General features: G+C 34.9%; 3 protein-coding genes across 3 annotated transcripts; 1 reads left to right on the top strand and 2 right to left on the bottom strand.

The window, feature by feature from the left end:
* The first annotated feature begins 5,965 nt into the window (after positions 1-5,965).
* On the top strand, positions 5,966-8,741 carry LOC105057495 (ferritin-like catalase Nec2). The gene is given in 6 exon segments (XM_010940124.4): positions 5,966-6,067; positions 6,070-6,186; positions 6,189-6,366; positions 7,098-7,159; positions 7,162-7,322; positions 8,262-8,741. Coding segments are annotated over 6 exon segments (948 nt in total). The 5' UTR covers positions 5,966-6,015; the 3' UTR covers positions 8,640-8,741.
* A 1,375-nt stretch (positions 8,742-10,116) lies between these two features.
* Positions 10,117-13,556, bottom strand: LOC105057494 (small ribosomal subunit protein eS4x). Its single transcript, XM_010940121.4, has 5 exons — positions 13,419-13,556; positions 11,668-11,745; positions 11,390-11,570; positions 11,184-11,281; positions 10,117-10,751 (listed from the first exon to the last, which is right to left on the bottom strand). The coding sequence occupies exons 1-5, from the start codon at positions 13,419-13,421 to the stop codon at positions 10,314-10,316; spliced, it is 798 nt and encodes a 265-aa protein (XP_010938423.2). The 5' UTR covers positions 13,422-13,556; the 3' UTR covers positions 10,117-10,313.
* A 3,245-nt stretch (positions 13,557-16,801) lies between these two features.
* Positions 16,802-20,324, bottom strand: LOC105057493 (probable indole-3-acetic acid-amido synthetase GH3.11). Its single transcript, XM_010940120.4, has 4 exons — positions 19,989-20,324; positions 19,270-19,371; positions 17,899-18,722; positions 16,802-17,508 (listed from the first exon to the last, which is right to left on the bottom strand). The coding sequence occupies exons 1-4, from the start codon at positions 20,276-20,278 to the stop codon at positions 16,934-16,936; spliced, it is 1,791 nt and encodes a 596-aa protein (XP_010938422.2). The 5' UTR covers positions 20,279-20,324; the 3' UTR covers positions 16,802-16,933.
* Between the last annotated feature and the right edge of the window lie 5,748 nt (positions 20,325-26,072).

Here is a 26,072-nt window from a genome sequence, read left to right on the forward strand (position 1 = left end):
ATGGTACCAGAATGAGCCGTATATATTAGCAACTCAAGCGAAACAAGTAATATATTTGAAAGATCTAAAGTATCGAGGTAATTGATATGTCGTACAAAGAATAACACCTAGAAGCATATATGACACACCAACCCGACTAGAGATGGATGAAAATTTAGATTTACATGAAGAGAAAGCTTTTCAAGAGGAAGAACAAACATTAGTCAAGCTTCTTGTTGATGAAGAACTTGTAATAACTGCTTTGAATAGGGCTGATCTGCCGTCCAACGAAGTTGAAACAGATTTTGTATTTAATCTTGATGAGTCAGAGGGCGACGATCCGTTCATAAATGACGATGAGATAGAAGACATACATTAGTTGATTATTATGATTCGGAGGAGGACCTACACATCGAGGAAGATACGAATATTATGAGTAGATTATATTCTTTGTTGATTTCTCTTGCATAATGGTATGCGATTATTCTATTCATTAATGTAATTTATTTTTTTATTTTTTTAATATTTATTTTTTATATCAAAATTATAGATATGGACGAGGAGATAGACGATATCGTTCGATTCGCAGTCCACTCTAAGACTGAGGCGCCTTCACCCATTTCACTGCCGCACCAGCAGAGTCGTCAGAGGGTCCTGCACTGGTAGTCCCAGTGAGCAGGTCTGAATGAGGCGGATCCGAATGGTATTATTATATTTTTTATATAATAAAATTTATTTTTTTATTTGATAGCTATCATACTAATGATTTATTTATTTTGTTTCAGGTCAGTCTCCACAGTGGTGTGGTGAGGAGAGGTCCATCGAAGAACCTCGCTCTAAAGCATTGGAGATGCGAGCATCCGGGATAGCATCTCTATATTGAGATATCACCCGATTACACCAGACCTATTTGGAGATGGTGCGAGCCATGCAGACTGAGTTGGGCATCATATGCCATAGTTATGCCCCCGAGATGCTTTTCGATTGGTGTCACATTGTACGGGCTCAGAGAGAATTTTCTACACTCATTATAGTAAAATAAATTATACTATGAATATTTAATTAGCATGATATTTTTAATATTTTTATTGGTAGGATATATTTGATATTGTTGATTTTGAGGAGGATCATGTGCAGCGAGCTGTGGACATTCATTTATATTTGCATTTCAAGAAGTATCGCCATCGCATTTATCAGCATTGGTACCATATGATGCAGGATCATGGGGTGGAGGCAGCATGGCAGTGGCTGTATGACAGCATCACTATGGATGATTGGGCTCTCGTATGTCGGCATTATGAGCATCCGACATATCAGGTTACACATCCAAATTTTTTTTTTTAGAGTTTAATGATTGAATCATTTATTCTTAAATTTAGTTTGTTACCTACTAATTTGACTGCTAACTGTATAGAGACGATGTATCCAGAATACCGCAAATTGAGTGAGACAGATCGTGTCGCATTGTGGGAGTTCGAGGTCATTCACTCGTCATATGGAGCAGATGATAAGTAATTTCTAATTAGCATATTTTAACTCTCTATTTAAAAAATTTTTAATTAATTATTCTCAAATTACAGAGAGATACAGAGAGTGGCGAGCTTCCTAATAGGATCAATATCTATCAACGGACCCACCAGCGATGGTCAGGAGAGTGGACGACGGGGAGCCAAGAGCTTTTTGTAAGTTTTTCAATTATTTTTTTCATTCGCAGTTTGATTTTCAGTATGAAATTAAAATAACTATAACTTTAATTTTCAAGATCGTATGATAGGCATCAGATCCCAGCTTACTCCTGAGGGCTGACTGCACTACAGATGACAGATCTGTGATCAGGTGCTTGGTATGAGATCCTGTTATATTAGAGGTCTAAGATATGGGATCAGTGCTTCCTCATCTCACGCTCGTCCAGGGCTGACATCCATCTACCTGCCATGCTCAACTGGTGGAGATATAAAGACAGGCTACTGAGGATCGACAGCGGACTGAGCAGTGAGCTGATGAGTTGGTTGCACGCGTCGATGAGTACCAGCTATTCAGACCAGATGATGGAGCGGATGGCGCAGATAAAACGGATGATGCAGCTAATGAGGCAGCAGCAGGCCGGTCCGAGCTTTTCAACGCTCTCCTTCCCCAGCCCGTTCTCCTTCTGCAGATGCTGACACTTGACGGTCTGTTTATATTGCTTGTTATTTTTATTTCAACTTCTTATAATTTTAATTTAATATAATAAAATATAAATTTATTTATAAATTTTTTATGTAATTTTTTATTTTTATTTTATAAATTATAAATAAAAAATATTATAAATATAAATTTAACATATATATTCATAAATTATTTTTAAAAAATTATGTTTAAATTTTTAGGATAGAATTATTTTTGATGAAATTTTGATCGTCAAAAAATCAATTAGCGACAAAACAATTGGTCGTAAATAATTTTTTAATAAATTTAAAAGTATTAAAATTTTATATTAAATTATAGCAACGAAAATAGTTTCGTCGTAAATAATTGCTAATTTAGTAGCGACGAAAATTTTCATCGGTAATTATCGTATTTGCGACAAAACTTTTATGTCGCTAATTTTTTTTATAAATCTAAATTTTATAAAATTTTAAATTAAATTAATAGCGACGAAATATTTCTTCATAAATATTTTTTTAATTATTTTTTATTAGTGACGTAATAATTCATTGTAAATTAATTTTTTTACGACAAAAATTTTTTATCGTGAATAATTTTTGAAAAATACTTTTTTTAACGAAAAATTTTTGATCGGTAATATCGATTATTGGCGATAAAATTTTTTTCTGTCGTAAAAAATTATCAACGACGTTATTATTTGCGATGAAATATCAGCGACAATAACTTCGTCATTAATAATTATTACTGACAAAAATTATACTAACGATAATTTTTTGATCGCTAATATTCTGTTCTGTTGCAGTATCTCTTAATTTAGACACTAATACTTGCAGTTCATGTATTTGATCCATGATTAACAAATATCATGCATCTTAAATTCGAAATATTGCAAAGACAGGAATTTGACGGTACCTTTCTTCTCATTCTTATAAGTTGTCTCCAGTGCAATCCAGATTTTCTTTGAAGACTTCAGATTGAAGTATAGATCATAAAGATGTTCAGTCAGAGTATTCAGAATGTGCCCACGACACATGAGTTCATCTTCTTCACGTTTTTTCTTTCTGTCTTCCCTTCTTCTGACTCTCTATCAATTGGTTCTGGAAGTGCAGCAAGGTTTGGATCCAGAACGTAATAAATTTTCAAAGCAGTGAGTAAGAAAACCATCTTGTCTTTCCAATGGATGAAATTGGATCCATCAAACCGATCAAATTTGATGAATTCTTGTTTCATGATGGAGAGACTTGAATTCGTATTTGACTCCATTGCAGTAGCAGTTAATTACTCTTTTAAATGGTAAGAAAATTAGAAAGAACAAGGAGAAAAAGAGAAGTGATTAAGAGCTTGAAGCGTGATTATCAACTCTCTTAAAAGAGTAATTGCCTGCGTATGGAGAATTACAGACACGCTCTTTCAAGGTACTACAAGCTCCTTTAGAATTCTATAAGTGACTGAAGGAAGTCACGTTCAAATTTATTGATTTGAATAGTTGTGTTCATGAGCAGTTGTACCTTTCCAGAGAGTTATGTCTCTTCAGAATTTAATTCCAATAGACTTTAACTGCTCAAAATAAAAAAATTAAAAGAAAAATATCTCAAAAAAAAAAAAAAAAAAAAAAAAAAAAAAAAAAAAAAAAAAAAAAAAAAAAAAAAAAACTTCCAAAATGGGACTAAAATTCCTCACAATATTACAAACTATCTAACAGAAAGAGGGACAATACTAATGACACCCATATTGTTCCCATAAAAAATACTTAATACACCCTCCCATGGCATCACTTGACTCTACTTCCTCTCGCTGATACATGGTGCCCAACCCATGCGTCATTTTGAGATGTGAAATAGGCATCATTGTCACCTGTTTGGTTGGTCTTATAAGATCCCAGGATCATTGGAGTGGCTTTAAATGTCCTGCATTATATTGAGATCATCTAATTTTTCTAATTGATTTGTCTAAGGATGACAACAATCGAGCGATAGATAGGCAATGGAGGATAGAGATTGTTAGCAAGATTTAGAAGCGCATATCAATATATAATAATTTTTTATCAATATAATTTTATAGTATTTTATTTTTTTAGTATAATTTTATATTATTTTTTTTGTTAGAATGATTCTGTACCAATTATTTTTTTTTTTTTCATAGGACCTAGTATAAATAACTTCTATGATGTATTTAATAAAATTAAAATAAAGACGATGAAATTTTTTTTTCTTCCTATCTTCTTCTCTACTTCACAAATATTTTAACAGAGATGGATCAAAGAAATGAGGAGATGGTGCACCGCAAAGCGCCAGATCATTTATCCAGCTAATTATAATGTGATGAAAGCTTTGAAGGCAAAGGAGAAGGCGGACATGGAAAAATGTTGGCATTGAGAAGGAAATGGCATATTCTTTCAAAGGACAGATTTGTGGTGCCCTTAGGAGCTAGAGTCACATATGCTTGGGAACCTTAATTCAGAAGCAATGCATGGAGGTGGGGCCATAGGGACCAATTTGTAATTAATGATCTATTCATTGCAATGCAAAATATGTTTAGTGCACTACCAATGATATGCGTTGCGTGCACGTTTTGTTCGAATGTGAACCCACACCAAATAGAGATTAATTAGGATGTGAGTACTACTCACCGCAGTCAAACGCGCTCTTGGTTTAGTTTTGTGGCAATTGCACGCTGCCCACGTCAATGGCCGGACCATGATGACGTGTTTCAATCTCCTCCTACCACGTTGGTTGGTGGACCATGTGAGGAGTAGACCGTGCTGCATGACTTTTCTCGATCCAGCCCAGGAACGTACGAAGTTTAGGTTGGACGGTTGAATTGGTAACGTGAAGCCAAGGCCGATCACCCATGTCTTATCGAGAAATATTTTGTCCACGGCCTCCGATTAAGTAAAAATATATCATCCAATTATATTAGATAATATAGTATAATTAATAATAAAATAGACACATTTAATTTTTGATATTTTTTTATCCGTAGAATAAAAAATAACGATATTATTATTTTTTTGATATTTTATATAATTTTTGTTGAATATATATGATATTTTAAATAATATATATAATTTTTTATATTTTTATATGATATTTTAATGATTATTATGACTTTCTGATGCCTTTTATATATATATATATATATATATATGAATTTTTGAAGAATATATATAACTTCTTAATGCATAACGACTTTCTGAGTAATATATATGATTTTTTATATTTTATATGATATCTTGTTGATTATTATAACTAACGAAAATCATATAAGTCATCAGAAAGTTATAATAATTATGAAAAGTCATATATATTATTCAGAAATTATATATATTATTTTAGATATCATATATATTTATAAGAAATAATATAAGACACCAAAGATCATATATATGGTTGAAAATATCATATATATTTATAAAAAATTATATATATTATTCGAGATATCATATATATTCATAAAAATCATATATATTATTCAGAATGTCACATATATTCACAAGAAGTCATGTAAAACATCAGAATACCACATAGTTTAGGATGTCATATATGTATATTCATAGAAAATTTATATATTGTTCAAAATATTATATATATTCACAAGAAGTCATATAAACATTAGAAAATAATAAATTATTTTTTTATTCTATAAAAAAAAATATTTTTTAAAAAAATTAAAAAAATAAATTATTAAATATCGACCCCATTATTAATCACGATGTGGCCCATATGGTTAGGTGGTGCACCTTTTTTTTTTTTTCAAAGGTGGTGGACAAAAGATTGCTGTTTTATCTATCTTTATATCTAACACAAAGTTTTTGGCTATAAATGACCTACGAGGATCCTCCACCGCCTCATAGCCGTGGTTTGGGACTTGGGAGAGAGTTGGCATCCAATGGTGTCTGCCCGGGCTTTCTCCTCTCTATTCCTATCTTTCTTCTTCGTGTTTCTCCGAGCAAAGCCGAGCCTCTCGACCACCACTTTAAGCCAAATTGTGCCCCAAATCCACCAGTGGGCTTGGTCCCGGTGTTCTCCTACGATGTGGACCCGCTGCAGTTTGCACTGAATTGGAACATACGGAGTGTGAATTCTTCTTGTATGGTGCACTTGGTTATGGGCTCGACGCCATTGCACCAGAGCTTGCCATGGGTGGACCACCTCCAATTGGCGCCATGAAGGCCAAGCTTGATCATCTTACACAGCGCATAATTGAGGAGTTTGGTTATCAAGAAGTTGGCCACTTGAGGTCTCTCTCCCCTCCCCCCCTCCCCCATGCCTGTGCATACGTGTCTGTGTTATTAGTACTATCACTTAGCATGCTTACATGTACGCTAAACAATTCCATCATATTTCTTTTGATTTGGATAGATCAGACTTATCTGATATAAATATATCCAATAAAATCAAAAAATAAAATATCATGAATTGTTGAAGAATACTAGCATAATCATCCCTCAATTTTCAGTCGTTGCCCAAAGAAATAGTTTTACTCTTTTTCTCATTGATATGTGCAAGATGTTCTATGATGTTGTCTTCAATCTGATATTGGCATAAATCATTTTCAATTGTTGCGAGAGAATTACAATGATCCATCCAAAAATCAGCCTTTTTTTTTTATTTTTTAATGTATAAAAACAAATATCAAGAAAGTTAACATTTTAACAAGATGCATTTATTTCATGCAACAATGAAAAGCCATTTGACAAAATTAAATGTAAACTTTGCAAGCTAGAAACTGGTATTGATTTTAACCAAGTTTAGGCAACAAGTAAACGAGTAGGTTCCGTGAAGTCTTGACCTGCTTGGAGTCAGATTTCTAAATGACCTGACTCATTTGCAACCTTAGCTATCACCAATGCACAAGTCTACACATACATGCAACTAGAATGGATTTTCCCTTTATATTTTTTGTGTTGTTTATTATCATTTTTATGCAACGTTTTGCAACTGACAAATCTTGTTGTGGTTGATTTTAAGGGCCATCAAATCTACGGTCGGTGGGTTTCCAAGGCCTTTGATAGATCTGAGCGTACCCAACTTCGCAAGATAATGGATGATGCATTTGGATATCATCTGAACCCTCCATTCAATCCATACATCAACAGCCTCAACTACTTGCTGGCCTCTTATATAATACCATACATGGGCCTCGTGGGCTACGTTGGTACTAACCCGAACATCGACGGCTTCGTTTCAAAAAGGGTAATACACAAACACCCCACATTGATGCACCTTGTATTATTAATATTGATGCCATTATCTTATGTACTTGTACTAAATTTGCTCCAATATGAATATGATCAATAAAATCGAGAAAAACATAGTAATGTCCCTTAGATAAGAATGAAGTATGTAATACCTCAATCGCTGTCGTACAGATTAAATCTTCTATTTGACGCCCATCCAATTAGGTTTTCGGTAAGCTCAAGTAAAACTCAAATAAAAAAAATATTAAAGGGGTCCGCTTGAAGGGAGTTGACGTCTTGAATCAAAATAGGAATAGATGACTCCTATTCTAACTATTTTGTTAGGAGAATTTCATTTCGATTCTAATTTCGAGATGAAATGGAAATAGTCGATCTATCTAAACTACGATCCTTACTCTCTTCTAAGAATTCAGATTTTCATTTTGATTCTGATTCCGGATTATAAATCAACGCTGCTATGGATTTGATCATTCCAATTTTGGTTGTCAACCAAACACCCTTCAAATTTAATTGAAGAACTCTCCATGAGGATATACAACTGCTCACGAATAAAGCTAATATATACCTGCCTATCCAACTAATTAAATATATGGCAGCTATACTCCATTTGCACTCTTAATCATCATCAAAGAGTTGGAATCATAGTCAGACTGGACATGGAAACTGTGAATTCTAGATGAAATTAATACAATCTCATATGACTCTTGATGTTGTTAAAAACTTACAATTACTAATATATCTTACTTCACTGCCATAAATCTTAACTGCTGACTCAAGGCAAATTAAAACATACACCGTTAGCTGCACCAAAATGCTTTATGCTTCAAACTAGGATATGAAGAAACACTAGGCCAATTAATCTCTCTTCCAAGGAGTGAATGGAACTAAGCCACAATAATGATACAAACAAACTTGTCACTTGGTTTTCATGCAGCTTTTAGCAGGCTTATTAGCAGTGGAAGCCGGGCAAGATGCAATTATAAGGGCTCTGCTCTATGAACAAGCCCAAGAGCTAGTTCCACCTTATAACATCACAGTTGCTGAGTTCACCATCCGCATATCAAACCTGAGAAATGAACTGGCGAGCTGTGGGATCAAAGACGAAGGTCTAATCGTCCCCATCGAGCTTGGAGCAGAGCAGAGGACAACCAGTAATATCATATCAGCCAATAATGACTCGCTCGGTTACAGGCGAACCCCTGCTGAGATCCTCAGAGTTCTGTATGGAACTGGTAATGAGCACCAACCTGGTGGTTTCCTGCCCAAAGGAGGGAATGGAAAAATAGCTAGAGAATTTCTGCAAGGAGCTTAGGAGATGGCTTGTCTCATATAGTTTGTATCTTGCTACTAAATAAAGGGTTGGTTGAATGATAGATATATGGAAACTAAATTATACTTGCACTTTGTTATATAAGATATGAAATTAATCTTTTATATAGCAAAAGAAAATCTTCCAGTTGCTCTGAAAGCCTTGCATGTAAAATTGGCCCACCATTGACAACTATTTGCCCGTTATGGTGAATTCAGATGACAAACTCACTCTTGCTTAGTAGATAAATTAAAGACACCTTGACACAAGTAAATCTCATTGCAGTCAAATCTTCTGCAAAAAATGAAACAATAGTTGGCAGTTTTGACCTACCAAGCGCACACAGACTTTACTGGAAATCAAGCAGTGTCTCTGCTTGCTAGTTTAAAATGGAATACAGGCTGCCACATAATTTAATTATTTTCTTATTGTTTGGAAACAAAAGTAAACTAGATCACTAAATTTTACAGGTAAACATTAAAAAACCATAAATGTGTTAATATCCACATGAATAATCTCCAAAGGGTCTGCCGAGATGCCATTACAGCACATAGTGGGCACTCAAGTTGCTTTTTATTTTTTGGTAACAAAACTAAATCTCATAACTAAATTTTACAAGTAAAAATTAAAAGTCAGATATTGCAAAGTCGTGTAAGCACATAAGGCACACTCCATTTTTCCGAACATGAATAAACCGGGATTCACATAGTAACAAACACATGAAAATATTACCTAGATATTGAATATGTCTAGCAGGGCAACAAATATAACTAAATTAATATCGGAAGCCACATGAGCTACAACACTACAATTTCTTGGTTGCACTTGAACTCATTCAAAGGCTTCAAGCGATTCAGAAACCTTTTTTACAACAAGAAGCCCCTTTTTCCCAAAATCTCAATTGCAAAAACACTATGATAATCACAACCATTTACCAAACTCCATTGAAACACTCAGATGGAAAAGTTTAATATAAAAGTTGGAATAAGAATTAACCAATGAATGAACTAATAAAAGAATTGATTAAATTTTCAAAATTTCTCAAAAGTCTGGAAATACTTATAATTTGTTATAGATCGATGCTGGCAGAACAGTCATTGCCATAAACATAGCAGCAATTAGCATATTGCAAACCCTAACAGTAGCCACAGCTTGACTCAAATAAATTAAAAGGAATCACCAGTTCTAACAAGAACCAGGAAAATCACATACTGAAAGCCTGGCATTGGAAAGGCAGGCAGGCGGCAAATTTGTAAGAGGGGAGACCTCATCCACCACAATCTTAGGTGACCACGTAACATTAGCACACAACTAGACCACACAGGCCCAAGGGCACAAACAACTACATTTGGCAGGATAACAGATGAGCAGCAGCAATGCCACCAAGTTCATCTGATTTAATCATCACAGAACAGCTAAAAAAAAAAAACCAAGAAACCACTTTAATAGTCATGAAAAGATGAGCAGATATAATCAAATATTAATAAGTAAAAACCAAGCACTATCTGGCTGTTAATTGAATTTAAGAGAACTAAAAGGTCTGATATCCCTATTTCAAAGCAAACAAAACTTGGAAAATTTGACACCAACAACTAAAAGGGCTCAAAACATCCCCCCTTGCATGTCCACAAAATACATCTGAATATCCCTTACAAAATATGGAAGCATGCTCAATACTCAGATGGTAGCAGCAGCACCAGAGGCGGCGAGCCGCTTCCTAGCCTCCTCGATGATGCTGAGCTTGATACCCTTGCCTTTGGGAAGAGAAACCCATGGCTTTGTCCCCTTGCCAATGGTGAAGACGTTGCCAATACGAGTTGCAAACTCATGACCAAGTGCATCTTGGAGGTGGATAGTCTCAAAACTACCCTTGTGCTTCTCCCTGTTCTTGATAACACCCACACGTCCCCTGTTCCTTCCACCAGTCACCATGACAACATTTCCAACATCAAACTTGATGAAGTCAACGATCTTGTTAGCCTCCAGATCAAGCTTAATAGTGTCGTTAGCTTTAATCAGGGGGTCTGGATAACGAATTGTGCGACCATCAAAAGTATTCAGATAAGGAATGCCTTTCTGACCAAATTGAACAGACCGGACCTTGCATAGCTTGAACTGAAAGATGACAACAAAGAATTTTTTAAGGCCATAACAACAAAAACCATTTGCTGCAAAACAAAAGTTTCATCAATAGACTAGCAGTGCATCATATGATAAGTCATAGATCAGTAATTTCAGCAAGATCAAGGGAATGGCATCTAGAATATAAAATGCATTAGCATGGGTCAGCAATAGTTTTATAAGCAGCTATGAGTTAAAGCAATTGATTGATTAAAAAATCACATCAGCAACAATAGAGAGAGAGAGAGAGAGAGAGAAAGAGAGAGGATAGGGCTTTTTTTTTTTTTTTTTTTTTGGGAGTGGGTGAGGGTTGAAGAGAAAATAATGATTTCTTTTGATCATTCAGCAAGCATGAGCTACCTAGATATTATGACAGCATATTAATGCATAAAACAAAAAGAAAAAAAAAAAAAAAAAAGGACAGACCTTAGCCTCCTCATCCCTGATCGAGTGGAGACGGAATCGCCCTTTGGTGTCATAGAGGAGACGAAAGTTCTCATTAGTCTTAGGTATTGATACAACATCTGCAAATAACAGAATAGAACAGCATCAAGATAACAAATATGACTAATATTTTCTAAACAATGGTATGGAAATGTTTATGACAAAATATAGCTGATCAATATGCATACCCATGAAACCAGATGGATAGGTCTTATCAGTCCTGACCTTTCCATCAACCATTACATGTCTTTGCATCAGAATTGCAATGACTTCACGATAAGTAAGAGCATACTTCAACCTATTCCTTAGGATCAGAATGAGGGGCAAACACTCCCTTGCTTTGTGTGGGCCAGAAGATGGCTTGGGGGCCTAACAAATAACCACTTTATAATGTAAGAAGCAAGGGGATGACAATATAGTAATTTTTTTTCTGAAGAGAAAAAGACACAGCATGTTGTTGACTTACAAAGGCACCACCAAGCTTGTCCAGCATCCAATGCTTTGGGGCATTAAGCCTCTTCAGATGCTTCTTCAATCCCCTTGCCTGAAGTAAAACAAGCATGACGGTCAGCAACAAAATGAAAAATAAGTACCCACAAGAGATAAGGTGCCTGAATTTCTACTATATATAAAGTAGCAGAATAACTTTTACACAGTGCTTTCATGCCAGCAAAATAAACTAGTATTTTGCAACCGACATTATCAAAAGGAGAAAATCAAACTACAAGTAAAACCAGACAAAAAAGATATTTGCCCCACACAATCGCTCTTTTTATATTTCTAAGAACAAGCTGGCACAGTTCAAATTGAATGATTTCTTGTCAACCTTCCTTGTAAAAATCTTGCATTTTTCAACTAATATTCTGATAACACATAGTGGAGAACGAATCCAATTAAATGCACAGACAATAGATAATCTTCAACTGGAAGCCTATATGGTGACCCAAGGGCTAAAAACAGCAGTTGAAAAAGTGACCCATTATCTCACCTATCTACAGCAGTTGAAAGGAAGTTAATGTTCCAGTATGAATTAGTCGAAAAGGAAAAAGACTCAGCCAGAACTCATTGTGGGGTTGGTCATTCAACAAAATGAGTTTCTTCATGATATTTGGAAGTACTCATCCAGATGCTTTATATAGGGAACGGAAAACAGACTCAGATTTCAAATGAACGAAGGAGGGATCAAGTTTTTAGCATGTTTTCTTGACAAATGAAAAACTGAACGGACCAGAATTGGTACTGGGTTTATATTGACCGATATTTCTGCAACAGAATATATGCAGACTCCAATGTGCATTAGCATGCACAGTTATCAATGAGTAGCTATATTTGAAAAAAATTAAAAACAAAGTTCAGATGAGAAATGTTGAACCTAAAACAACGATTTATGCTAGCATCTATTGCATAAAAAAGTCGACCATAGCAGATAACAATATGATTGGTGTATAACAATCTATGGCATTTTGACAGAGCTAAAACAAAAATGTTTTAGCCCAAAGGCGAATTTTTTGCTTGCAGCAGACTGGTATCAACTTGACGACATAACATAAATACTAGGGGGTGCAATTTATACCACTAATCAAACAAGTCCTTTTCTTTTTTTTTTTTTTCCAAATCTTATAGTAACGTAAACAAGGGGAATCTACTTTTTCCCATTTTCCATTATTTTTCCAAACTCTAACATAGACAGATTCAAAACATAGGGTTACATATCCCACAACATTATTCGCCAAGCTGTATTCACACTCCAGTCTCAAAACAGCCACAAAAGCTCTCTCTTTCTGCTTTAGTTTACAATATAATTTCATACAAGATTTTTTTTTTTCCCAAGGATGTTAAAATAGAGTGGAAAAGTATGGATCCTCGCAGAAACTCGCAAACAAATCAACAAATTTTTCATAAACGGATACTTTCTACAGCTCCAACTCTATTTTTCCAATCTAAAATCAAAACGTTCTAGCGGAAAAAAAAAAAAAAAAACTTTTTTTTTTCTATTGAAAACCCTACAATGTAATCGCCCACTAGATGGCGCAAAAGAAATAAATCGAAAATCCTCAAAGAACCAGGAAAAAAAAAAAACAAGTCAAGTGGAAGAGCTTGTAAACCCTAACGCTGGATCGAAACCCAATCTGGGGAAAAGAAGCCAAATCATAGCAATTAACTACATCAAGAAGCACAAATAACATCACTATGATTGAAAGGAGGCTGGAATCGAACCATTGTTGTTTTAGATCTCCACCTTCTCCTCCTGCTGCAAGAGCTGGAAGTCGCGCGGAGATCCCGTTCGGCTCTTGGAAAGAAAGGTCAGAGGCCAAACCTTAAGAGGAACGCGAATACAAGCTTGTAGGGTTTATGACATCGGTCTCAAATTACGAGAGTGCCCTGGTATTTGTTCGCCGTCCAACCTCATATCCACGGTCCAGATGTTGACCATCATTTGGACCGGGTCCAAGGAGAAAATCGGTTGGGTTCGCTGGCGAGTACGGCTTGCCCAGAAATGGACCCCATCCGCTGTGGAGTCAATTAATGAAACCTGGTGTCCCAAATTAAATTTTTTATTTATTTATAATTAATTTTAAAAAAATTACTAAAATAATATCGATTCCAAATTATTTAAAAAAATATTATTCAGAAAAAAATATTTTTCAAAAATATTTTCTTTGTCAACTCACCTGAGTCGTCTTTGGATAGGATGGTTTATAAGTAACTTTTTGATAGGACGACTTCTTCTTTCTCTTATTTATTTTTTTTTTATATTTTATTTATTTTTTTATTTTAAATTAATATTAAAATATAAATATAAATAAATAAATATTTTTTTTTGAATCAAGAAAAATATTAAAAAATTTAAAATTTTTAAGAATAAAAAGTCAAAACTTAGGTTTTAGTTCAAATTTTTTTAAATTTGAAACTTTTAAAATTTTATCTCTCCGGAATGAATAGATTAATGGATCTTAAAATTTATTAAAAATTATTTTGTAACTCACTAACATCAAAAGATCAATTATCGTTAATTTTAATTTCAAAAAAATATATATTTTATATTGCACTCCATATATGTACTAGTTTTCTGATTTAGAAAATTTTCAAGATCCGTAACGATAGATAGTCACAAATTGTATCCAACTGCTTCAATAAATTTTGACAAAATAAATTTAATTTTGACAAGCCCAACTGACTTCAACAAATTAAATTTATCTTGTCAAAATTTGTTAAAGTCAGTTGGACACAATTTGTGACTATCTGCCGTTACGGATGCTGAAAATTTTCCAAGTCAGGAAACTAGCACATATATGGAGGGCTATATAAAATATATATTTTTTTAAATCAAAATTGATAGTAATTAATCTTAGATGTTAGTGAGGTATAAAATAATTTTTAATAAATTTTGAGATTCTTTAACTTATTCGTTCCGAAGAAAAAAAATTTTAAAAGTTTCAGATTTGAAAAAAATTGAACTAAAATCTAAATTTTGACTTCTTATTCTTAAAAATTTTAATTTTTATGATATTTTTATTAATTTTAAATATAAAATATTTGTTTATTTATATTTATATTTTAAAGTTAATAGAGAATAAAAAAATAAAGATATTAACTTAAAATATAAATAAGACACAGAAAGACACAGAAAGGGAGAGTAAATAAGATACAGAAAGGGGGAAGAGATAGAAAGGGGAGAGTTGTCCTATTAAAGGAAGACTTATAAAGCCATCCTATCAAAGGGTGACTCATTTCTCTGATCCATCCGGTCTCTAGTTGGGGGTCAGATTGGTAAGTTGGCAAAAAAAATCGCCTTTTGAAAGGACGACTTTCTTCTGAACAGTATTTTCATAAATAATTTGAGCTCGACATTATTTTGATAATTTTTTTAAAATTAATCATAAATAGATAAAAAATCCATCCAAATTTATGACCCAGCACCATCAAACATATGCCGGTTAGAGATGAAAATGGATCGGATAATATTCATTAAAATTTATTTTTATATCAAATATATTTGAATATTAATAAAAATTTGAATGTCTGACTAATATCTATATCTTTATCTATATCCAAAAATATGTATGAATATAGATAGATAACTGTCCAATTCATATTTGAATATCTGATTTTACTTGTAACTATTTAATTATATACAATACTTATTAACTTTTAAGAGTATATAACTATATTAATATGCCATTAACTTAGTTTAGTTAATATCTTTGATTGTATGATAAAAAAAGTCTAATTATCCAACAAATATTTATATTGATATCAATACTACTCGTGTTTGATCTTTATCCATATCCATTTAAAATAATTATGGATATAAATTTGTACATTTGACTAATATTTGTATCTATATTTATATTTATTAGATAAAATAAAATATAGATATGAATATACTAATATCCGATCCACACCCGATTCAATTTCAACATTAATATTGATTCATAATTCGAAGATGATGGTGAGACAACACTAAACAAATTGTAGTGTTATATATTAAATATTTTGTAAATTCTCACAACTCTGCTTTTGGACATGTTTGATTGGAAAAAGTTGATTTAGAATCAGAATGAGAATGGATGACTCCCATTCTTAGTTGGAAGAGTTTTATTCTCATTCTAATTCGAGGATAGAATGAAAATATTCTAATCCTAACAAATCCAAGCCCTACTCTTTTTTAATATTCAAATCATATCTGGTTTCAATTTCAATCATGAACTAAAGATATTAGGGATACAGCTATTCCGACCATCATTCCAATCCATCCTGATTCGTATTTAGATCTCAATAACCAAATGCGCCTTTATATTTTTCCAAGCATAAATCTTGAATTAATTATACCAAAAAAAAAAAGGAAAAGAGATTAAAAAAAAACAACTTTAGGGACATCTCACGTGTTGTTGACGGAGATATAAACAGTAAATCATGTGTTGTCCAGGCCTTCTCACATGAGGTGCTCAGGAGATCTTGATTGGCAAAAGCTATGAAAAGTTACGTAAAAGATATCAAAAGTTCTCTTATATTCTAGCTTCCTTTCTCTCTCCCCCTAAGTTCTCTTCTATTCTAGCTCTCTCCCTCTCTACGTGTGTGTGTGCTTGTGCACGTGTGCACCCTCGCTCCCCACTGCCTCAAGATAATCGCTGGCAACTTGCAGGGTCAACAAACGTAAAAACTTCATACCCAAAAAAAAGAGGTTAAAGATTTTGGACTTGTTCACTAAATTTGAATGCACCTTAAGCATGAGGTATGTGCATAGATTACATGCAATCAAAGTATGGAAAATTGTCGATCATCTCTTAACCAGCCATAATCGACGGCATGACTCTTATGATCTAGGAGAGATTAGCCATTGGTCCCTTGACTATCAACAGAAGCATATCATCAATCAGAGTTAAGTCAATAATGTTATGAATTACAAAGTGAAGCAGCAGCATCATGCAACCTAATCAATACTTAGGAGATACTCCAATGAAAACCACCAGTAGTTATTCCAAAAGTGGAACACTAAATCATCCAATCCTAATGATATTTCGAATGGATATCCACCAAATTTGATCACATCAACTCATAAAATAAAGCACAGTTAGGCGATATGTTTAGTCTTCAAAGTTAAACAAATTTCCCTCCCACAAAAGCAAGACAAAATACTACTCTTCTAACAAATTAGAGGGTAACCAATTGCTTGATCACGAGGGAGGGAAGAAATAGATGCCAAATGACCTAATTGCTCCTTTTGTAGCCTAAGGATTCCATGTTGGATCACGAGGGCTAAAAAAACAACTCCTAACTTTCGAATTAAGGAACTTGAGTGCAACACTGGACTCAATGCACCTTGGTGTCTTGTATTGGTTGATTGAGCTACCTTGGCTAATGAATATGTCCATTAAGGCTTCAAAAGTGCCAGCCTCAACCAGGCGAATTTCCAATGGTCCCACAGATTTATCATTCGACCGACATCGTCGATAGATATAGTCAAGCGATTCTTCGATGGCGATACAACAATCTTGGAGAAGATGATCATCAAGTGGTATTATTTGACTTGTGTCATCAGAGGTGCATTTGATCTCCCAGAAGAGCACATAGTGTCCAGGAATGGTGGATGTGTCTGTATGGCTAGTGTATTCTACAAGAATTAGATTGTTGGCTTCTAAGAGCTTCTTGGAAGTGGTAATGCTCTTATGGAGGTCTTCTTCATTGGTTTTGTCAAGATCCACACTAAGCACAACATTTCTCCGGCAAATAAACCTGAACTGAGGAGCATTATTGTGGAAGCCACTAACTTGGAGCACATCTCCAATCCTGTACCTATAGAGGCCTGTGCTAAAACAAGATTCATAAGTTAATGAGCCATTAGTTTCATCAAAAAAAAGTAATGAGACATTAAATTAATTTAAGTTACAAAATAATCATCGGCATTATTTTTTTTTTCTGTATTAATTCAGCAAATCTTTCAATCTAGAGTCATAATCCTGTAAGCACAAGCTTTTTCAAATTTTATCTTAATTGCACCAATTCTTGCCTTCGATTCAAGATGTGTCCAGTGCAGTTTTAGAGGAAAGATAAGAGCTAATAGCTAACATGAATTTTATTAGGAAATTCCAAATCCTAAATCATAATTTTATTGGTGAATTTTAAAATTATTTATCAAAAAATGAAGCAAAATTACATAACTTGACCTATTAATCCTTCATTTACTTCAACTTACCAGCAAATGTGGTGACAACAAGCTCATAGTAGCATCCAATCTTGACATCAACCAAGCCCACCACCTTGTCATTCTCCACCTCCTTGACCTGATCCAATCCCAATCCCAATCCCAATCCATCCTCCAAGGGTATGAACTCAAAGTAGCCCATGTTGGGTAGCAGAGTGTAGGACACCTCCATCGGATCACATAACGGCCTCAAATTCACACCAAAGTAGCACTCCGAGGAGGCATACATCACACACACCAAAGGTATCTTTGCATCACTGTAGTACTCCAGCATTGGAATGTACTGTGCCATTGACCCTGTTAGCACTGCCTCAATGTACTTAGCCTTAGGCCACAGTTTGCAGATTATTCCCTTCCATGATCCATTGCTACAGATGGATTCAATCTCATCGGCGAGCATCGGGTTTGGCGACGCTAGCAAGGCCGACATCGCCGACCGGCATTCCTCATCGGTGATGGTTGAATTCAGTCGACCAGAACGTATGTCATTCGCTAAGTCAATCCAGTTGCACTCGAGGAAGCTGATGGAGCGGAGGAAGGCAGAGGCGAAGACTGCACCGAGGCGGAGGACATGGTGGCGGTGGATGAGGCCGGCAAGGAGCTGGCAGTACATGCTCTGGTGGCTGCCAGGGCAGAGGATGGCGGCGTCAGGGCTTGTGTAGTCATTGAAGGGATCTCGAGGGCGATGCCGGAAATGTTGGCCCTTGTAGTAGCTGGTGAGCACAGGCCGGGCCGGCATGCCACAAGCCGTCGGAGTTTCGGCCTTGACAAAGAGGAGGTACATGGCCTTGCCTTTGTCCAGCCCTGGGATGTACCTGAGGAGATGGATTTGGATGGCAAAATGCAGGAGGTTATTTTGATGAACAGCTAGCATAACATTGTAAGTTCAGTGCAATAGATGAACATGATGCTAAATTTTATGCTAGCCAGCCTGTTGGTAAAAGTATCTGATAAGTTTTAGTAGCAAGCTAAAACTAAATCCTGCTTTATTAAGATTAGAATGACCCAAATCACTTTCTTGTGACAACAAATTTTACTACTGACAAAAGCTTCAAAGTGGCACCTTGTTTCTAGGAAGACAAGAATTGTAATCATTAGGAGCCTTATGCATTAAAACTTTGAACCAATTGTCAATATTGTTATGATGGTCGTGAAAAAAGAAAAGAAAATAGTTGTTATAATGGATTTAGTCAAGTTTTGCGAAGCATCTAGGCGATAAAATGAAGCATGGATTCCACCACCTTTTGTTTCTTAGAAACCAAGAGCAAACAATTTATAATACTAAGTGCGTTTTTAACATTTAATGTTGACTGCAAATGTCTTACAAGTAGGGCGATTTTATTTGCCAAAAGGCATTCTTACTGGTTCATAATGGGCATGATGAGGTTGTAAAGATAAGTTCTGCGGTCGATATCCTCTGCAATGGATGGCATCAATCTTGGCTCCCCACCAGAAGTCCCTGAGCTGCATGCAAATCATACACTTCAGAAACCATTACATGATAGACTTTGAAGATTGATATGCCAAGATAGAGTTCTGTGATGTTACTTTATAGAAAATTTAGGAAGAAATAGCAAAGCTCGAGGAATCGAAATAGACGGCAATTTATTTGAAACAAATCACTTGTTTAAAAAATTTAATTATGATATATGATAAATTTTGTGAATGAAACAACAAAAGAAGTTGAAATATTAAACGTTGGAGTGAAAAAAAAAAAAATCAGGAGAGGAAAGAAAAATAAATTAAAAAAAAATGGATGAGGGTTTTGAACAATTACTAGAATTTTGTAGGGGGAAAAGGGCCGGGGGGGGGGGGGGGGGGCCTCCACAAAGACCAAAACACAAGCCAGTATGATGAAACAAATGTACTGGATCTTGATGGAACTATGTTGAGTAAGATTAGATGTGTTCATCTAAGGTGGGGCCTCTCCTGTTGCAATCAACCTTGCGTTCTGGACCACAAGGAGACCATATGTAGAGGTCGCTCTAGGCCAAGTTAAAACAGATGCCACAGAGAGTTGGTGTTTATGACATCATTGCACCATACTATAACAAAGAAATTGAAGGGTAGAGAGAATGCACCTTGTCAACATCTCTGTAATTGGGTAGCCAGATATGATGGAAGAATCCTCGCCATTAGCAATCCTCTGTATGTATGGCTGGATTTCGTCGTACGTGATCACCGGCACCCTGCACTTATACTCTGCAACATCTGTAGACCCCTCCATATACTTGCTCAAGTACTCAGTGGCTCCATTTCTTGTAAGGATCTCCTTCAGGATCATCTCTTGGACTTCTCTGGCATTCATCGTCAACCTTTCAAGCTCTCGCAGCGCATTCTCTCCTTTGTATTCCAACTTCTTCCCATCCATAACTCAAAAGCAAAAGAGAATATAGATGTCAACAGAGAAAGGAAGGCTAAAACCACAAGGTGATGAGTGTAGAGTCTTGTAGGTGCTTATATAATGTGAGTGGATAAATGAAGCAGCATATCTTCTTCTTTTCTTGGTGAATCCGCCAAATTCCAGCCAATCTGACAATGCAACTCCAGTGGGGTGGAGGACCCACGACCTTTTTCGACATGATGGCATGTTTCAATAGTTGTAGAACTTCCACAATTTTTATAGCTAAAAGAGTATCACTATTAGTCTCCATTTTTCTCAAAAAAAAAAAAGAGAGTATCACTATTCTATGATATCCTTGCATGCGAGGTAAAATTTGAAATGCTCAATAACCATAAGTCTTTTTGCTCATCTGACATGGAGCTCCACCATAGAAATTTGTTTAATGTCCTCATGATGATTTTAAGACTAAGGTTTCCTTGTCTGCTAAAAATCAGATGAACGCAATCAAGATATAATCTCTTAAAGCATATACGTGTGGTAGAATTTAAGCAGCATGATGACTGACAAAATGGAAATAAAGGTGATTGTTTGGATTTTATTCCTGGAATTATTCTATTTATAAATGAACAATGAAGTTTCACCTGCTTCATAGTGGAGGATCATAGGTCTGAAACAAAATTGGCATTTCATCAAACATTTTATGAAATCAGTTGAGCTTGAGTAATATCTTTGACAATTTAACACTAGATAAGTTTAGTTTAAGCATGCAAGACTAAAAGATAAAAAGCTCAACTCGAGGTTTCAGACATGGTGAAGTCCAATGGCTTGTCCAACTCTACTATGGAAGTTTTTCATTTTAGCTAAAATAATGGAACAATATAATCAAATGCTATTTGATTTTTATACTGTTGAATTATTAAAGGCGTTCATATCATTGTCTAAAATCTTGTTATTCCAGTTAAAACTTTTTTTCTGAAAAAACGAAGAAGATTCCAGTTAAAACGGGGCAACTTGATGCACATAGTTCCAACACCAAATGAAATTTAGTTAAAATTGTCATACATATAGCAGACACCTTTTCTTCGTAAGGTAGTTTTTAATCCACATGAGTTGAACTTGTTAATTAATGTAATCAATGGATAAGTTATTTTATATAGGGAATCCAACCATTGGCAAAATTTGTCTAGAGTGCTGCCGACCACAGTCAATTTGGACCTCTTTGATATTTTCGATATCGGATCAGGTAACATGAACCTATAAAGCTAGTCCTGCAAATAATGATTGAGATATTCTGTAGAACACTCTTTTTGTTTCAGTTTCAAAGTAAACATGATTGATGATTCTGGTAATCACTATTGATATCCTATGACAATGTGATAAGGCATGTTATCTACCTCACCTTTTAAATAATTTCATAAACATAGAGTGTACATACTAGAAATTTTATGACCTTTTAAATCTTCAGTTTTGCCAGCAGCTAATAATATTTTTCATCACCGCAGCTGTCACACATCAGATTTTGTTCCTGATTCTTTTTGCACATGATAATCAAAAGTACACTTAATGCTTTTTGAGATGGACTACAATCCTAGCACTCTGGTAGTCTTGCTTATATTGAAGAGATCAATCAAGATTGCGGTACAGATTCTCCCACCATGGAACACAAGCTAAAGCAGGAATCACGAAGGTGACAGACATTTTTGGCACATGTCCTGCCTCATGTAACTCCAATTCTGTTAGTGCTACAAATACATTGATACAGAATTTGTAATGACAGTCCATATCACTCACCATCACGTCTGGGCATCTTGGCTCAGGTTTCTAAGATAGCAAGAAAGACTGCGAAAGCATGAAAATGAGTGAAGAGGATGGTGAAGATGAACTAAATCTGTCATATTTTATTGCTGATTTTCTCCTTCCCTATCAACAAACACAGCCCTTATTCTGTTGTTTTCTTCTTCAAACATGACTGGGTTTTTGAAGCAAATTCGTGTTAGATCTCATGCAGCACAAACATTGTACAATTTTAACTGCTTATTTGTAAGATATCACTTGAGATTCTGTTTTCTATACATATGCCAAAGTTCAAGATCATGTTGGCATGCTATTTAATTATTTAGATCAAATACCGAAACATTTGCCCACTCACTTGCATAGAATTTACATGTTTTCTGAAGAAAAAGGCACACCAATGCCGTCGCCTAGAAGTGTTGCTAAATGAGTGTATATTGGCTCAGGACTAAGTCTCCATTTGAGTCTTGTGCAACATGCATTTACGTACAGAACTGCTGCTACTTTAATTGACATACGTATGTGCAAAGCAAGTGACATAGTTCTAACACTTTTCATGACCACAATCCATCTGAAAAGATGGCAGAACAAAGAAGGGTTCTCCAAAGATAAGATTGCATCATATCTCTCGGAATATAATCTTCTGGAAGTGAAATCCATTTGCATCTTGAAGCTTCTGTAATAAGATTTTCCAAAGGTCTCCACACTCCACATTTCCTAGCTTCAAGTAGTTGTCAAAGAGCCCTCTGTCGCTCGATATCTAAATAGCTGGTGACATCTATGTGGAGATGGATCTCAGTTTGCACAAATGACAAAGGATTCTTTATGAGATTAACAGTGTAATATTCCATGCATCCTTGTGGAAGTTAAAGGCACACACGAGTGGAAAGTAATTGCAGGAATACTAGAGATTGTATTGCACCAAGATATTCGATGATCAGATCCTGTTGCGTCACAATATATTTCGTGATTGTTTGATGTCACCATCATCATAAAGCTTGTCCTCTACAGAAGTGGGTGCTCGCCACAAATGTTACAATTCTGGTATAAACTTTGAGGCTTGCCAAAATGTTGTGGCACCCCATATTCTCATTGCTTTTGTCAACAGAACAGTGCATTGGTGCTTTCAATTGCAATGTCTCTAAGAAAAGATTTATAAATGCATGGCTAAAGACCTCTCCCACACTCCAACAACTGTCCTTTTAAATCCTTTCGCAAGACAAGAAGGTGCACCTTTGGTCACATTATGGTGCTTCCATTATCGACTGGTTGATCCGGACAATTAGCCATGGATCGAATGCTGGATAGGCTTCAACATTCCCATGTGCTTATCAACTTCATCCACTATTCTAATGTGTGCACGAATAATAATGGCAATCGTCAAATCAACGCTTTTTGGAATTTATCAGCAATGATGCACTATAAGGTGGATGATGGATCGACAGCGACTACCTGGACAAATTCTCCTGATTCCAGGATTCTACTTGCTTTAGTACTTCAACCAGAGGCCAGTAGTGAGGATGGGTTTTGGATGCACCAGTGCTTGACAAAAAGAGCAGGCCATAATTTCGATGGAGGGAGGAGGAAAGGGGTGGGTGGGGGTCGCTTGTGCTTTTTCTGTCCTTCAAGGAGTATGGTGGAGGGCTGCCTTTCGGTCATGAGAAGTTGACAAACAGAAAGTTTTGTCCATGTGACCCACATCCCTCCATTTGTTTGTTATCCTTTCTTGGACTCATTTTACTACACATGCCTTGCACATCTCTCTCACCCCCAAAGGCCAACAAGAATATTAGGGAAGCATCATAATTAACTTGCAAAAAGGAAGCATTTGTTATATAATGAGCAAGTTTTCTTTACTTAGTGCATGAAAATATATCATTGATGTAAAAGAAATGGTCTCGAATGTCCTGCTGGTGGACTTAAGCATCAAAAATTTTATTGGCAAAATTTTTTGTTATATTCTAATTCTATGACAAGAAGAAGCAAAGAAATTTTCATTCCTAGAGTCACTTGATATTCTATGCTGCTATCATGAAATGACTGAAGGATGCACATCATTGTTTCGAACAGCACTCAAGTCATTTCCTGTAATAATCTGGCGAATATTAGGATCATCCAACAACAAAAACAAAAGCCATCAACTTCTACCTCACTTTGGCACCAATCTTCTAAAGCAGAGATTAAGAGGTTGGATGCGAATCATACATCAGATAAAAAGGCTTGTCGGTGTTTATCCACCTTATCTACCTGGCCACAAGTTCAAGCCTGCCTTATTCTAGCCAAATAAGCAGAGTTACCAAAATAATAATAGTGAACGTTAATAAATAATAATTATGAAAGTGTGCAAAAGATGAAAAGACCTTGGTTGTGCTTAAGCATTTTATATTTGATTCTAATGACAAACCCTGCTTGTTTAGTCTTATTGCATCGGTACTTTTGTCTCAACAAATACGTGAAATACTGCATAGAAATTATTGTCAGAGGCTTTTGCATGGAACTTCTGCCATTCCTTCTTTCATTTTCAGTTTTCTGACTGATGAATGCTCTAAAAATTTTACAAAAATTGCAAGAGTAAAAGGACTCCATGAAACATATTTGCTCAGTCTAGCTCAGTTTTCTTCCTGGTTTTTGAAAACAAAAACAGAAAACATGAGCAATACCAAAAGGCCTATAAAAGAATGATCTGCCCCTCATTTTTCAACTTATTGCTACATTTCCCTGTTCACTGGCCATACTTGGGTCTGGCTAGAAACAATGATTGCTTCAATCTCTGTTGGCTGATTTCCATGCCAACAATTCACACTCTGCATGCAAGTACTACCGTACAATGCTTTGATACAGTGCAATCCTCCATACTGGCCATTAGCTAAACTCGAATCTCAATTAAAGTTCACAAGAATTGTGCACTCCATTTGAGGCAAAAACATCTAACAGTGATCGCACGATTTACTAGTGGACTCTGTAAATGTTATGGCAGAATTATACAGCAGTTGAAAGCCCCACTCAACAATCCTCATCAACCACTACCTTTTGAAATCATCTAATATAAACTTTTTTTTTTTTTTGGGGGTAGAAACATCTAATATAAACTTTGACAATTGACATGTTGTAAGGATCTGAATTTATGATGTGCATAATCGAATGATATGACTGAAACCGTTCATTGTGGCAGATGCAACCAAAAATTGCCAACTTGTCAAGAATATCTAATCTCTACATTAAATCCTAGTTTAATTCTAGTCTTTCTATATATGACATGTATTTAACTAAAAGCCAATATTTAACCATTGCTCCATTAGCACAATCCATCTATGATAGGACTAACTATTGTTGTTTTACTGTTTTAGCTGTTCATCCAATGAGAGCATTAATCCTTGAAATTATAAATTTAGAGTGACATTACCAGAAAAACACTTTTCATTGTTTCTGTCTGTAGCGGTAGTTATAACAGCAGTTCATTTCCACAAATGACCTGTCAAAGGCTTTATCATGTAAAGTTGCAAGTAATAATCATAACCTAAAGGCCAAGGGATCCCATTAAGCAAGATTTCAGTCAGTGTCCTAAAACCATTAACAAGTACCGGCTAAGGCAAAAATAGATCTAGAGTTTTGATATAATATATAATGTAATATAATATAATGATTATAATCTAATTAATAATAAATTATAATATAATAGATTATATTATATTATTAGTAATATTTTTATATCAAATTATATTTAATAATATAATAATACTATAATAGATTTATATTATATATTTATAATATATTATAATATTATATTTATAGTATAATGATATAATATGATATAATTATGAGATTTGTTAGTGGATATTTTGTCATTAAAAAAATTTTATTTAAATAAAACAGCTTTTCGATATTAGTCAAAATGTATTTTTGGGGAAGCTTCAAAAAAGAACTTTCTCCAAATAGATCTTTTCAGTTTTCCGATAAAATCAAAACAACTTTCTGATTTTTTATCAAATATTATTATATTATCCCAAAATACTTTTTAGAGCTAGAAAGT

The sequence above is a fragment of the Elaeis guineensis genome, chromosome 14, assembly GCF_000442705.2.
Source record: "Elaeis guineensis isolate ETL-2024a chromosome 14, EG11, whole genome shotgun sequence".
Lineage (NCBI taxonomy): Eukaryota > Viridiplantae > Streptophyta > Magnoliopsida > Arecales > Arecaceae > Elaeis > Elaeis guineensis.